The sequence below is a fragment of the Ochotona curzoniae genome, unplaced genomic scaffold (genome assembly GCF_017591425.1).
Source record: "Ochotona curzoniae isolate NIBS_2020 unplaced genomic scaffold, NIBS_Ocur_1.0 scaffold_1037, whole genome shotgun sequence".
Taxonomy (NCBI): Eukaryota; Metazoa; Chordata; class Mammalia; order Lagomorpha; family Ochotonidae; genus Ochotona; species Ochotona curzoniae.
Genome location: NW_024467083.1, coordinates 26,934,967 through 26,950,684, shown reverse-complemented (window position 1 = coordinate 26,950,684; position 15,718 = coordinate 26,934,967). Strand labels below are relative to the sequence as shown.

At 48.0% G+C, this 15,718-nt stretch overlaps 1 protein-coding gene across 3 annotated transcripts in view; it reads left to right on the top strand.

Annotated features, from left to right (window-relative positions):
- Window positions 1-12,270, top strand: part of LOC121168386 (myomegalin-like) — a 143,493-nt gene extending 131,223 nt beyond the window's left edge. The window contains exons 36-45 of one of the 3 annotated variants that reach the window (XM_040998446.1): window positions 499-688; window positions 1,205-1,329; window positions 3,720-3,959; window positions 6,110-6,226; window positions 6,811-7,037; window positions 7,344-7,359; window positions 7,944-8,071; window positions 9,394-9,532; window positions 9,829-9,875; window positions 11,283-11,406. In XM_040998446.1, coding sequence (XP_040854380.1) covers window positions 499-688; window positions 1,205-1,329; window positions 3,720-3,959; window positions 6,110-6,226; window positions 6,811-7,037; window positions 7,344-7,359; window positions 7,944-8,071; window positions 9,394-9,532; window positions 9,829-9,875; window positions 11,283-11,324 — 1,271 coding nt within the window. In that variant the 3' untranslated portion in view covers window positions 11,325-11,406. Of the gene's footprint in view, window positions 1-498; window positions 689-1,204; window positions 1,330-3,719; window positions 3,960-6,109; window positions 6,227-6,810; window positions 7,038-7,343; window positions 7,360-7,927; window positions 8,072-9,393; window positions 9,533-9,828; window positions 9,876-11,282 lie in introns of all 3 variants that reach the window. The other 2 variants (XM_040998447.1, XM_040998444.1) reach the window with 2 other exon arrangements.
- Window positions 12,271-15,718: the final 3,448 nt, after the last annotated feature.

The window sequence follows — 15,718 nt, the reverse complement described above, 5'->3', positions numbered from 1 at the left end:
TAGTACGATTTTTTGAGTCCTGGAGTTTCATTTCCTAGAGGAAAGGTATATCCTACAGCCTTACTCTCAAAAGTGTCTACTGATTATGTTTGTGAATTTGTGATCATAAAGATACCAGAAGCCCAGAAAAGTGCAAATAACCCAATATTTAAGCTGATGAAATACCTTAAAACTCACAGGCAAATCTTGATGTTGATCTTTTGCAAAGTTTAAGTGTAGCTTATGAAACAGATGCTATGCTGGTACATGGAAAATGGTGAATATTGGAGACCTGAGTGTTTTCTCTGGAGCAGCAGAGGCCATAGAAAGTCATGGATCAAGGACATTGCAAGGATGGACTGCACTGCCTCCCAGGGTAGATGGTTATAGTCAGCCAACACCAGCACAGGGGCCTGCCTTCCTGGTCTTAGTCCTGTTTGTCAGGAGCAGTGTGCTTGGGCTTCTCTTCCTGTGGAGCTTTCTCCCTGGCATGTAAACCCTCACTGTTCTGCCCACCAGAGCACTCCCAGGAAACAGAATGCCTGAGGGAGGCTCTGCTGTCCTCCCGATCCCGACTGCAAGAGCTGGAGAAGGAGCTGGAGCACCAGAAAGTGGAGAGGCAGCAGCTCTTGGGAGACCTGCGGGAGAAGCAGCAGGAGATCTTGCATTTCAGGGAGGAACGTCTGTCCCTGCAGGAAAAGGACTCCAGGTAAGGGGATGCCTGTTAGTAGGGAAGACGGCTGCCGTTTTTCTTTAGCTGTCCCTGACTATGAGCAGAAGCAAGGACTTCTCAGAGAAGTATTTTTAAAATGGCCAAGTGGAGAGAGTGAAACTCTGTTACAGAGGCTTTCATATATCAGAGACAGGAGAAAGCCTTCTCATGCTTCCTGTGAGATCTAGGACATTGTGTCCTAGAGCTTCTAAATCAGCTCGGGTTTGGGTGATGCTTGTCTCCCACACAAGTCCTACAAGTGCTTGAAAACAGGAAGTGCATGAAAACAGGGAGCAGCATCAACACTGTGTGCCTAATGTGCCTGATGGTGTGACATCCAGCCAAGTCACCTTGCTACTTCTCGTGTCTGATTCACGTCTATAACATGGCCTCCTGGTCCCTGAGTTGATATTTGGGGCCAACGCTGCAATACAAATGTTGGCTGCCAGCTTATTGTCCTGGCATGACCCAGTGGCCCCTCCGTCCGGCTGACCCTTGCCCTTCACCCGGCAGGCTGCAGCACAAGCTGGCCCTCCTGCAGCAGCAGTGTGAGGAGAAGCAGCAGCTGTTTCAGAGCCTCCAGTCGGAGCTACAGATCTATGAAGCACTTCACAGCAATTCGAAGAGGGGGCTGAAAGGTATGTGTGCCCCCTCCTCCTTGTCAGGGGTAAGCTTATTGGGGGCATCCTTAAAAATGGACCACAGGAGTCAAAGTTTGTAAAAAAAATACTTTTTAATTATTTTTTTCAAAAAAAGATTCAATGTGGTTTGTAGATATAACTCTAAGACCATAATAATATTCCCACCCCCGCCTCTCCCCTCCCACCCTCCTTCCTCTAAACTTTAATCACTTATATGACTTGATACAAGTTAAGCAATATCTAGATTGTACCACTTTTGCCATTGTTTAAAAAGATCTTGAATATTATAAATAGCATACATTGACAACCCAGAAACAAAGACAAAGATACCACTAAAAATGAGTCTAAGCTTAGGTTTAGATGTAAAGTTCTTTTATTGAAGATTTTCCTACCTTGCTAAAATCATATTTCAGCAGTTGAGAATTTGGGTGTGTTTCCCATCCCTCAAGTGGAGAAAGGTAATTGAAACATCGTATCATACATCACAGTGAGCTGGAACAGAGGGGTGATGAAATTTAGCAAAAATTTAAGCAGAATCCTGAGCTTGGTCAAGTATCTGTGCTAAGCAGATGGACTCCCGAGGCCTGGCCCTGTGCCCATTCAGGGGCTTTAGGAAGAGGAAGTCAGCTACAAACCTGAGTACACGGGAGACACTTAGTCAAGGGTGGGTAACTCGGCTTGAGACCACATGATAGTGTAAGTGGAATGTCCCCTTGTTAGATTGCTGAACCCCTCTTGGAAGGGGGGCACTGAAAAACTGGGAATGTCATGAAGTCAGGGGCTGTGATGGTGTGTGTCCAGAAATCCTGAGCTGATTGGAAAATATAAAGGAATTTGGGCATTGGAAAAATCACAAGGAGGCAAGAACTGGCCTCCCATGTTGGAAGAACTGCCAGGTGAAGACGAGCTGATATATGGTGGGTGCAAGGGAGTGAAATTCAGATTAGGTTTTCTCTCTTCAGCCAAATTTTAATCTTCCTAAAGCTTGATTGTTTTCCAAATATTTTTCAAGAGAAGTTACACTAGAACTTAAAGAATTCTAAGGGTTCATCAGGCCGAGAGGAAAGTTGAACTACAAAGTCAGGATGAGTGTTGGGTCTGTAGAGGACACTTAATGTCAGTGGGAGTGAGAAATCAGGTTAGCAGAACGGAGGTGAACAGTATGATAGAAAGCAGATAAATGAAGATAATAGTGTGTTATGTACTAGATCATAAAAGTTTTTTTTTTTTTAAAGAAAAGCAAGTGTAAGATGAAAACAGAAATTTCAAATACCACATCTAGTGGAACATACTGGAACTGGGAGGTATTAGCGTCCCAGGAGCCTATTTGGTGGCCATTTAAAGAAGGGAGTCTGATGTAATGGACTGGGTGGATAGAAGGGAATGAGCAGAGGAAAAATGTTTCAAACAAACTAGAAGCAAAACTTGGTGAATATAGGAAAGGAAGGGCCAGACTGAAGATCGTGGGACCCTGAAACAGCTTCACTCTGAACCACTTTCCTGGCATCTTAGCCTCCAAAATCTCTTATTTTCAATTCCCACATCCAGTAAGCTCTCCGGATTTAAAGATTTAGTGTCAAAACCTAACTGAAGTGGCAAGAGAATATTCACAGTCTGTTTATTAATGTAGCAAGAATATTCACACTGTTCTCTGCAAAAGTGAATGTGTTTGTCTAAGAGTGTGGCTCCGATGCAGGTGGGTCCAAGTAGCTCAGGGTGAACATGAACTGTAGGTCCTGTTGCCTTGCTATGAAGCACATCGTTCTACCTCTTTGAAATGTGTTTGGCCTGAAGAATTTTCCCTGCGAGATTGTGAACTTGAAGAGTATGTCTTAGGTCTCTTGACACTAGAATGTAAAATGGTAAGTGGTGAGTGGAGGTTAAAAATCATGGAAGAGCTTAAGATCCTTGCTCTAAGAGCTGGGCTCTGATTCGTCATTGCCACCACAGTTCCGAAGCATTCCTCTTCCTTCTCCTCTTTGATTTCTGAGCACAGAGATCATCAACTCCCTGTCCACTTCAGGCCCTGCCCTTGCATAGTTCCCTGTTGACCTCCTGCGTTGGAGGACCCTGCTCTCTGGCCAGCAGGACTCGGGTTAACGTGGAGATGAAGGAATAAGCTTGGTTTTGTCTGCCAATGTCATGTCCTCTGAATGTCTTCGGGCTATTGGAATCTTCGGGAAATTTCAGACTGGACTTGTGCCGTCTCAGTGTGCTGCAGACCCCACCCAGAGATGATGACATCTCTAGAATTGACGCGTTGGCCTGTGTGGCAGCTGTGACTCTGAGAATTACAATGGGGTCCTTAGCAGAAAGGACTGTCACAGAGCAGTGTTCCAGCAAGTGCTTGTGTGTTCTTGGCTCAGTGTCCTTTTTTCTCCTTCTAGCTTTTGGTCTGGATGCCTGCCACCAGGCCCCTCTGAGCAGTGACTTGAGTTGCCTGGTGGCAGAGATCCGAGTTCTGAGAGGGCAGCTGGAGCAAAGCATCCAGGTGAACAACTGTCTGCGGCTGCAGCTGGAGCTGCAATTGGAGGGTGGTGTTGGCAAAGCCAGCCCTGGTGCCTGCTCCATGAGCCAGAGCTTCACCACCAGCACTGACCCTGGAAACAAGCAGCCCATCTTCCAAGGTAGGACTGAAGAGCAGTTAGGAGGTCCTCATCAAGTGGGCACTCTATTTGTGTGTACAATACAAAGAGGGCAATCCTGACTCTATGGCGCCCCCTTACGGTCAGGCTGAAACAGGCGATGACAGCATTTAAGAGAGAATATGGGATTTAGGTTAGACCTGGTTCTGAGTTTGCCAAACCCAGATTGGTTGCTTTGGGTGTGGTGTTTAAACTCTCAGGTATTCAAGCTGTAGTTTTCTTATTTTTTTTCCATGGGCATAATCATAATATGCATGTTCTATAGCTACTTGGGCCATTAAATGAAATACTTTACAAGGGCCTGGTACAATAAGAATTTCTCAATAATTAACAACTGTATATGTTACCATCTGTCCCTGTTCTGTATCTGAGAAGTGCTTTAAAAGTATCACGTATTTCCAGACACATAAGGATCCTTTAAAATTTCAATAAAAATATATATATTACAAAAAAACTTTGATGGATTTCAAATATTTGCACCATAATGATCATACATTTTTAAAAATTTGTTTAAAATTTTAATTTCTTATTTTAGAGGCAAAGGAACAGAGAGGCAGGAAAGAAGGCAGAGAGGGCTCCCCTCTGCTGGTTTACCCCCCAGAGGCCCCAGCAACTGGTGCTGGATCAGGACTGAAGCCGTGAATCCAGATTCCCCTTGGATGACTGGGGCCCAAACTCCTGAGCCATCTGAGCTGCATTAGCAGAAAGCTGGGTCGGGAGCCGGGGCAGGAATCATACTCAGGGTCTCTGACGTTCAATGTGGGCGTCTTAACCATGAGGCTGTATGCCTACTTGTATCAAAACTTTTAATTTCATTTTCCCACACACTTTTTTTGAGGGATCCTCGCATAATTTTATCAAAGTAGGAAAGGATTTACCATCTGTGTAGTTCCCATGGGAAACGCAAGGCCTGAGACTTTAGCAAACAGGTGGGGGTTCACAGGTGTTAGAGACACAAGCAACATTAGGACCAGCTATCTCGGTATCTCTGTTCCTTCCATCTCAGCAGGTTCTAACTCAGTCACCCCAGTTTCCCTTGCCTAGACTAGCTTCTCTGTCTTTCATATATGGGGAATTCAGCATGTGGCAGAAGCTCTGTCCCTAAGGAAAGCAAGGATGTGAGGAAACCCTGTGTGGAGGACCTGCTTAGTCCAGGGGACAGAAGTCCACTTCTGCCCTGGCTGCTGCCTGCCTTTCCAGACAGGCGAGCTAACTGGACCTCTCCCTCTCAATCTCATTTACAACAGTCTCATACTAATGTCAAGTGTGTTCCTTTCCCCACTTCCCTTCCTGTCTTTCTTTTGGGGGTTCCATGCAGTTTACCACCTCCATGGGTATGTCCTCCACGGGATCCTAATCAAGAACAACTTCTGCCCGGGCTCTCGGACCCCTGTGTCTACCATCTGTGGGTCAAGAGAGTCCTCGTTTTCTCCAGTTGTGCTGGGTTCTTATATATCAGACAGGTGCCCTTTATCTGCCAAATGAAGATGACAATAGAATGATCATGTTGGTTGTTAGGTAGTGAATATGTGTGAGCTGTCCAGTACAGCTCCTGGTCCACAGGAACTGCGTAGTGCCCCTGGGATGGCTGCCTTGCCGTCTGGGACTGCCATGATGGTTATAGCACTCAGTCATGTCTTCTCCTCCAATCAGGCTTTTCGCTCTCATGGCTCCCATACACCTGCCATGGCACAGATCCAGGGGCTCAAAACTTGTTCCTTCTTGGGAAACAGGCTCTGTCCTCTTTCTGACACTTTCCGGTTTCCTCATGGTGGGGCTGTTTCCTGGCCTCTACTAGGGTGTCCTTAGCCCAAAGATCCTTCTTTTCTTCCCCTACAATGCAACATTCCACCCGTACTAACTCAGCAGACTCATTGGTGGTCTGTTGGATTTAACTCCCCATAAATCCACTCATTCTTTGATCCATATTTTATCATAAGTACAAACTATACTTTATAGATATATGTTTTTTGTATTTGGCCTCAAGGCATTGAAGGTACTTGGTTCTTGCTTTTGAGTGTGGGATCTGAAGGATAGTTATGCAAGAGGTCACGGATCTCAGTCATGCTGTCTTAGCTCTCCCGCGGGGCATGTCTGGGTTCCTGAAAACTGTGATTGTCTTTGTCCCCTAGACTCAACTGCTTCCCCTCCAGTTCGGGATGTTGGCATGAATCCCCCAGTCATGGACTTCCCCAGCTCCTGTTCCTCCACTCCTGGATCAGAAACTGTCATCTTCAGTAGGAGAGATGGTAAGTGTAGCCAGCAAGGGGATCAGAGACCACATAGGAAAAATATTGTGCAAACAGCCCTGGTCATCTATACAGAGGTTATCTCAGCTTAGACATTTCTCTCTGTGTGTCTCCCAAGGCCTTCAATCCTACTCATTACACATTTTGTTCCATTCTTTCATCCATTGTTCTTCATCCTACGGTTTCCTACTGTCCTTTGTGTCTTCTTTGCCTGGCAGTATCTCCATTCTTTGTAACAGAGAGATCTTCCAGGCACCGGTTCACTTGCCAAATCCTGCAACAGCTAGGGCCAGGCAAGCTGAAGCCTGAAGTTCGGAATCCTATTTGGGTCTTCTAAGTACTTGAACCATTATCTGCTGCATCTCAGGCTATGAATTAGTAGGAATCTGAGGCTTAAACCTAGCCACTCTGATTGAAATGCAGACATATGTCACGTGGCATCTGAACTTCTGTGCCAAACACCCATTTGTACTTTTAAGGTTGCCTTTCTTGTCCTGGTCTCTGCCACTGTTTTTTTGCAATGAAGTGAGGAAGTCACCGTGGATAATAATAGTGGATCCTGTGATCTTGTGTTTCCTTTCCAGAGCTGAGTTTGTGTACTTCTCCTTTAAGGAAGGACACTCCCAAGCTGGAGGGTGATGCTACTGATGGCTGTTTTGCCAATAAGCATGGTCGCCACGTTATTGGTCACATTGATGACTATAGTGCCCTCAGGCAGCAAATTGAGGAGGGCAAATTGCAGGTGGCGAAGGTAGCAGCTCTCCTGAGGTCAGCATGCGACTTCCCTGGCCTGGAAGCTCAGGCCACCGAGGTAAGCACACGGCGCCTCTCAGGTGCACTCATTCCCTCTGCTTTCTTCTTCTGGCTTTAGCTCCATTCCATTGCTTTCTGTTTCTTCCTGCACTCTCTGAAGCTGCTAAAGAAACATGTTCCATTTACACCAGCCAGGCCCTGCATCTCGGTCACCGCTATTTTCATCCTAAGTGCCTAACGTGAGGTTGACTGAGAACTTCTGTCTGAGCCTGAGCGGCAACGGCAGCAGCAGGGGCCAAGCATTTACTTGGGTGCCATTGTCCAGAGCAACTTGGGGTGGTTACTGTCTGCTCCAGAGCTGTAGGCCCATGGCCCTCTGGGTGGAATAAGGTCTATCAGATGGCCGGAGATGTTGAGGGCTTCCCAGTCCTATGAGCCCTGTGCATAGAAGGGGTGAGAGCCTGGCAGCTAAGGGCTCCTTGTCCACAGTGAGCAGGGCAGCAAGTGCAGTCAGCACAGCTCCTCAGGATGCTGTCCCCTGCTAGGAGATGAGGTACCTGTGCTGGAGGCCCGGGGATGTGATGGCCCTGCCTCCGGGGCCCCTCCCTCAGGGCCAAGACACACTTCTGAGTAGATAGGCATCCAGAGGGGTGAAGGGCACTGTGCAGAGGTTTTGTGAAGGCCCCCTTGTGGATGCACTCATGCATCCCAGCAAGGAAAGGAACAGGTATTAGCTGACCTATTCAGAGGGAAATGGGATTTCCAGCTCCGAGGAAAGCCACATCAGTCCTGTGAGCTCCCTGTGCTCCCTGTGGCAGAGCGCAGGATTTTTGCAGATTCAAGCAGTACTGTGCACTGTGCTGCAATCACTAAACAACTTGAGGGGAAATGAAACTTTGCCCAGAAGGGAAAAATGAAGCTCCTATCTCAGCTGCCCCCTTTCACCAGGTGCTGGACTGCAAAGGCCTCCGCAAGCTTCGGAGCAGCACCAGCGCCCTGCACCACACCCTGCAGGAGGCAGCCGCACTCCTGGCCATGTTCTGGCGGGCAGCCTTGCCAAGCTCCCACAGCCCCGTGCTGTTAGGCAAAGCGGTAAGAGGCCAGGGTCCTGCCCTGGCTGCTCCCAATCCTTCCAGCCCATCACTGCTCCACCCCCAGGTCCTCTGTAGCTGCTTGGTGAGTTGGAACAGATGTCCCTGGAGGCAGACCTCTAGCCCATGTGGCTGCTTTCATCTTCCTAGGTCCCCAGCCTTGGGCCCTGGGAGAAGAAATCGAAGAGAGGAAGGAAAGGATATTGAGTGGCCTGGTAGCACTGCTCATCTGTCCATCAGAGTTCAAGTTCTATAACTCAGAACTTGGAGCTAACTGCCAGGGTTGTTCAGCATCTCCTTTCGCATCCACCTAGTCTGAGTGATCATAGGACATCACCATGAGACTGCAGGCTTCTTGGGGCTACTCTCCTGGGTCACCTACTGTGTCACAGAAGACCAAGTGTTCGGTGTTATGGGAACATTGACGATGATGTAATTCATGGATCTGCAGGCTGGGAAGTCCATGTTCAGAGACCCTTCCGCACTGAGGGCCTGCTCTCTGCATCCTAACGTGCCACACAGCATCACACAGTTAGAGGATGCAGGAGGATGGCAGGAAAAGGCTGAACAAACCCCACTTGGAGGCAGGCTCCCTTTTACATTGACAGCATTCGGCCTGCCATGAGGAGTGAGCCTCCCAACCTAAAGTCATCCCATTAGCTCTACACACACTTGCATGGAGGGCTAAATTTTCAGTTTGTGAGCTTTGGGGAATGCATTAAAAACAGAGCAGCTTTCACAATTATATCTCATTATGTCATATTTAAAGGCGTGAGAAGAGGCGGCTCCTCCTTCACATTGGCTGTAATACTCAGGGGTCAGCTCTGATGGACTCTTGGGTCAGCAGGCTCAGGATGCCCTCCCCGAGATTCCAGTCTGAGATAAATGTTGCTGATGCCTGGTGGGACCCACTAGATTGATTCTAGGGAGGTGATATTTTGCAGGATTCATAGTGGCACAAACATTTACAGACTTGCATACTGGCTATTGCTGTGCTTAGCTAGCATGAGAAGGAGGAGAGAGGAAACATATCAGAATGAGATTCAGGTCTTGTTCTCCAGGTGGGAGATTCATACTGACTAGGACGAGCCAGGTTTCCTTCTGCCATGCAAATGCAGACCTGTGCTGCTCTGCCAGCAGGCTCCTAGATTCCCAACCTTACTTCCCTAAACCGCCCTCAGCGAAAGGCCGCAGCAGAGGGAATCTGGTCTAGAGAGTGTTTGAGAAGGCTTGTGGGATCCTTCCTGGGATGGTGCAGATGCGTGGGGGTACAGGTGCTCTGCGCCTGCTGGCTGCTGACTGGGATTCTGTCCCTCTCCCCAGGGGGAGTCAGTGGAAAGAGAGCTCACCGAGCTGAGAGCCCGAGTCTCCGAGCAGCAGAGGCTGCTTCAGGGCACAGCGGAGCGGCTGCGGACCGCCAACCAGCAGAGGGAGAACCTGGAGCAGTTCATCGTCAGCCAGTGTAGGTGCCCTTGTGCCGGGACTGGGGCGAAATGCTGGGGGTGGAGGCTGCTTCTCCACCAGCCCCTCTTGTGCTGCCAGAGAGCAGTGAGAAGAGAGGCTCAGGGATCAGGGAGTGTGGGAGAGGAAGCAGGATGGGGTGTTCCTGGCCCTCCAGTGCTGGCAGGGGAGGGGGGCATGGAGGAGAGGGGAGAGGGCCTGGAGGGACAGGCACCAGGTGATCAGGAGGACATGCTGAGAAAGCCCACAACCTGCAAGGTGAGTAATTTCTGCTCCCCCGGGCTGTCTCTGTTTCAGTGACCAGGACGCATGATGTTTTGAAGAAGGCAAAGACTAATTTGGAGGTAAGGAGAGTGCTATGGCAGCCAGAGCCACAGAGCCCGTCCCCCGCGCAGCGCCATCGTCATCATGTAGGTGATCTCGACCAGGGGAGGACTCTTGGCCCCCTTGGAGAGTCTCAGGGCCCCGTGAGCAGTCTTCCACATCGCATCCCCATTGTCACCTGCCACCCCACCCAGTCTCCTCTGACATCTCTGTTTGCTCTCACACTGTCATCCTCTCTCCTGTAGATCCCACTTGCCCCCTCCATTTTGCCATGAGAGGAGTTTGGAGAAATGGTCAGTTGCCCCTTGGCGGGGGGTGAGGGGGTCACAGATAATATTTTGGAGGTCTGCCTCTGAACCAGCTTTCAGTGAGGGCATCTTGGGCCATGGTGCAAGTGTTCTAGTGTTTCCTGCACTGCTTTTTGAAAAAAAAAAAATACAGCAAGGTGCAGCCAAGATAATGACCCTTACTGCAGGCAAATTGTGAGGAAGATAGAAATTTCATTTGGATATATTTTCCTTTAAGGATTGTCATGAAAGTGTGTGTGTGTGTGTGTGTGTGTAGGGTCATTCGCTGGGTCTCCTGTCTGCACTGCTAGAACTGTTCAGACGTGTAACTGAGAGGATGTGGTTTCTCACAGTGTGGCAGTGATGAGTCTGGGTTTGCTTGGTGTGTCTTTTTCCGACTCCCTTCTGCTGTTCTCATGATTCCTTTCTTTCCTGAGCCTCTGTAGCACAGCCCTCACAAGATTGCCTCTGTAAAGCCTTCCTCCCGTCCCAGCCAAGGTAACAGCACAGCCTCCAGCCCCGCCGGCCCCTCCAGTGTGCAAGCTTTCCGCTCTAGTTGCCTTGGATGCTTGTACAGGGCCTGAGGCCTGTTTTCCTATCCAGGCTGGTCACTAACTGGTTGTATAGCTTTGGCAGGCTCCTTTAATTGCAGTCAGACTACTGACCCTCCATCTGTGGACTTAGATCATTTTTAGGATCCTTGCTATCCTCACTCTTAACTAAGGTAACTGGGAGCTAAACTTAACAGGGACATCCCTGCAAAACGTCATCCCCCCGCCTCATCTGCAATAAGCTGTTTCTCCATGCGCATGTGTCATGCTAAGCACTTCTTGTTTGGGAGCCAGCAGAGGTGGTCAGTTTGTGCCCATGGGGCTCAAAGAGTACCTGGCAGGATCCAGCAGAGCACCAAGCAGGGGCTTCCAGCAGGGACCTTGGCGCATATTAGGAAGGCTTTTTCTCTAACCTGGGGGCACCTGTTGCTCTCCCAAACCACATCACATCCCCTCAGTGCATCCTCTTACTTGGCTCCCATCATGCTCCTGGCTTATATGTCCACATCATTCACACTGCTGCCTCAGGCAGCCATCAGCACCCACCCAACAAGCCACCCAGCATTCATTGGCTTTTATTTCTCTCCAGGTGAAATCACAAAGGATGCTGTCATGTGCTCCAGCTTTGTGACCCTTACCTTCCAGGAACCATGCAGGAAGCGCATCCAAAGGAGATCTCTGAACCAGCCAGGAGAAATGGGCCTGTGTCCTGTAGCTCCACTGCCTTCTTGCTGAAGAGGAGCTGAGCCCTATTCCTCCAAGCCCACTGCAGGGTCAGGAGAAGGGCTCTAAGGAGTCATGGAGGGGGCAGGGAGGAAGGCAGAGTGCCTTCCTGGCAGTGGAAGACCACCACTAGCCAAGATCTGTCAGCCCCAGCAAGAAGCCAAACACACAGAGAGGAAGGACCCTGTGACACTGCTCGTAAGCAGCCCACTGGCATAGCAGTGGCCACAGCACGGTTCTCACCTATGCAGCTGCTCCTAATTGGCCAACTCAAGACAAGTAGGACCGAGCTGCCTGCAGACAGGACGTGTGGTCCCCATCGCAGAGCTACACAGACAGTTCTAGAAGCACACTGCTGAGTGGCAGTGCCTTGCTGGACAGTGTCAGGGGCTCCATGAGCGCTGCTCCCAGACCTGCCCCCAGTTAGCACTCTGCAGCCTGCAGCGTCACACACGGTGACTGTAGGGACATCACAGATGCCATTTCACACTGCCTCATGCTCCTCCTGGTTTTGATCTATTTCCTGTCCTATTTTTTTTTTCACCTGAAATCCACCCAAACAATTTGGCACGGAAGGCCATACCTAGTCTGTTAAAACTCTTGTGTACAACAAATTGTGGGGTTTTTTTTTTTGAGTGGCCTGGGAGAAGGCTTCAACTATGCTCACGCCTCGCCTGTGTTTTCACAGTGCATACAGATGGTGTGTATGTGTGTACAAATGTATGCAGCAGATTTATATATGGTGCTAAAGCCACCGCAAAGGGCAATGTAACTTGTAGGCAGGGTTGGCAAGAGCAAAGGATAATCTTTTTGGTAGATGTTAAAGCAATGTGTATAAAGTAATAAACAGTTTTTCTCTGCCTGCTTTGTTTCCTGTTTGTGCACAAATCCCTGAACTGAGTGTGAAAGAAGCAGAAAGACAGAGTACTATTAAGAAGCTTATGATCTAACATATGATGTCTACATTGAAAAGATTGCTTCGACGGGGTCATTTTTAAAGACCTCCCTCCATGTAAAAGTGTGTAGGGGTGAGTCTTCCACTTGTGCTGTTGGAGTCAGTAGTGGACGTGGTAGCAGTATCGCCTGTACCCCAATCCCAAGAGCTTCCGTCGGTGTGAGAAGACGGTAGGGTCTGTATTTTTAAATGTAAACAGCCCTGGTGATGCAAATGGGCTGCAGTCCACATTTTGAAAACATTGTTCCCAAACATTAAGTCAAACTGCAATAAAATTTGGTTTACTGTGATTAAGAACCTTTCATTGAGAAGCCACTCCATAAACACTGAAATGAGATCTTCAACTGTTTCTTGGGAAAAGTTCTTTGTTGTGTCCTTTTGCATTCCCGGATTTCAACAAAGTTAACAATACAGTTGTTTCCTAGAAACAAAAATGTAAGGAAGGGGCTAGCACTGTAGCATAGTAGGCTAAGCTTCTTCCTGCAGTGCTGGCATCCCATAAGGATACTCATTTGTGTCCTGACTGCTCCACTTCCAGTCTAGCTCCCTGCTAATAGCTTGGGGAAGCACTGGGATCCCTGCCACGCAGGTTGGGGATCCAGATGGAGGGCTAGGTTTGTGGATTCTTCTTGACCGAGCTGCAGCTCTTGTGGGCATTTGGAGAGTGAAGCAGCACACGGAAGAGCACTTTCTCTCTCTCCATCTCTGTCACTGTACCTTTCGAATAAACAAAAATAAGCAAGCATTTAATGGGGAAAAAAACCTGTTTGGAAATCTTAATCTTCCAGGACTTTGTATCTAACAATGTCATTTTCTTACATGAAAAAGAGTACCAGTGAGTACCAATGACCTTTGTTTCTGCCCCAGGCAGACCAACATCAGTCTGTTGATCTTGGGGTACACTTGCAGGATACATTTGAGGAAGTTAATGGGTCCATCCCTGGGCAGGAAATCTGCTTCTTCCCTCTATGCAAGCCCTGGTCCTCACTGTACTGGAGTATAGAGACAGACTTGCTTAGTGTAAGTCCATAGCTCCACCTCTGCAAGAGCTGATAAATGCTCCCCGTTATGGTCAGGCCTGCAGACGCCGAGAGCAGATTTCATTATGGAGACACATGTCTGTCCATCTTTGGAATTTTGGAGTGCTGGAGTCCGAGGCACTGGCCCTCCCAGCAGAAGCTCAGCTATGGAATGCAGATCCTGCCCTCAGTTCATCACAAGTTCAACACCAGTGTGCAGCTGGGCTTGTGTGGATGCATAGAGATTTCTGCTTGAGATTTAGAGTTGAGTGTAGGGTGGTGTTACATTCAGGGCATGACCCTCAGAAGAAAAAGAGTAAACCCCTTTAACTTATTTGGGAGTTTTGATATTCTGAAATTTCTGCCATAGTGTCACAGATTCATATGACATGCTTTGTCAGATATTCAGAAATCTTAGAGATTTAAAACAACAATCTGATCTCATAGTCACAGAAAAGGGATTTCTGTCAAAACTTAATATTTCAGAATCTGAGTCTTTGGAAAGCTTTCAGCCAGTATGTACCATGGTCAGATGTACATTTCTGAAAGATTGGTCCTGGACAAGTGAACACCAGGGTTCAGAAAGTCATGGGTCACAACAATTTGGATGATGGGGCTGAAGATGTGAGTGGAATCAGGAGAGTGTTCTGAGGGGAGTTGGTATAGAATTGCTGCCGAGATTGAGAGAAGGAGAAGAACTGGGTGGACTGAAAAGCCATTTCTTATTGTAGACAACGCTCTTGATGTAGTCAGAACATTGGGAAATGAATGCCTTGAGATGACCTGAGGGGCAAGACCCTGCAATCCCCTCAGACAGCGTCACGTCCAGTCTTCCCTGATGAACGCGGTGTAGAGTGAGCACCAGGTGCACGTGACAAGGCATCCGTTCCGGTGGACAGAAAGGAAAGCCGGGAAGCAGGATGCCGGGCACAGTATAGCATACATACATACATACATATTGGAGACACAGTAGCCGTAAAAATCATTTTATCTGACATCCAAACTAAATTGGGCATCTTTAGTTTGTAATTGGCACAGCTGGTACACTGTCCAGAGGATATCCCCCTTTCTTCTTTTTTGGCCCACAGGTGCCTGGAGAAGATGCTTCTCTGGCTGAGACCTCAGGTGGCTGCTCTGCATTTACAGACAGCTTTTGCCAAGAGATGTCCTGGTACTCCAAGGTCTCCTCCTGTAACATCTGTCTCCCCACACCAACCCCCAAGGGAGGCTTGGCCCAGATAGTCCCAGTAGGTATCCGTGTTTTTCTGGGACAGATTTTGAAACAATGAGTTCCCACCAGGTTTGCTTGACTCCACTGGGAAGCAGAAGAATCCCAATTGAAAGCTGATTTTCACTGGGACCTCTCAGTGTGTGGTGGGTCTCCATGTTTTCCAAAGCATGCAACTGGAAGACCTTGAAACCCAAGATCTGAGTGTGAAAAACCCCAGTGTCTGTGTAACAATTGACACAGGTGTGGGGCTCATGGGAGCAAGCTCTTCCTGAGATCATTCTGAGCTTCCTTGTGGATATCTGCTACTAGAGTTCAACAGATAAATTCCCAACTATTTGTCATGTCTCGATCTATGCCAGCATTCCTCTCCTGGAACAGGATTTAGATAAGCTGAATAGCCCCTATTATACAGCTGTTTTTACACAGGCCAATATAATGGGGAGTGCCTATAAATTACTAGAAAAGATAAACTTTTAAATTACCCGATTGCTTGAAAAGGATGTTTCAGATATAATTCAAGGCACTATTTTAGAAAATGGGTTCTTAACAAAGAAAGGAAAAATAAAATAATAATAATAAAAAAAGAAAATGGATTCTTAAGGGGTTGTAAATCACCATAGACATTTTTTTTTGACGACAAAAAAGTAAATTTAGTCACACAAGTCTGTGTAGAATGTTAACATCACCATTATTAGATCTGTTCAGCCAAGGCCAACTCAGAGAAGCCATATTACTTCCCTCCCTCTCCCTCTTTTACATACTTTACTGCAAGTCAGAGAAGTTCTGGGCTTTTCTTTCCAGGTCAGAGCCTTCTGGTGGGTGGGCTTCATTAGAGAGAGGCTCACCACTCTGACCTGGGGTTTAGTGGAGGGGAGGAAGATACATGTGGGCTACTTAAGCCTTGTGTGTTTGAAAAGTATAGCATAAATACCCAGCACTTTGGGAGGGGGTGGGAGAGATACAGAAATGTTCTCTGTCATTTGGAACAAGGGAGAGGAGATGGCAAGGGTGTGGGGTTTGGGAGGAAGATGCAAGCTTCTGGAGAAGCACGCAGCCCACCAGCGTCTGGTGAGACGCAAGGATGTGGCTTCAGCAGC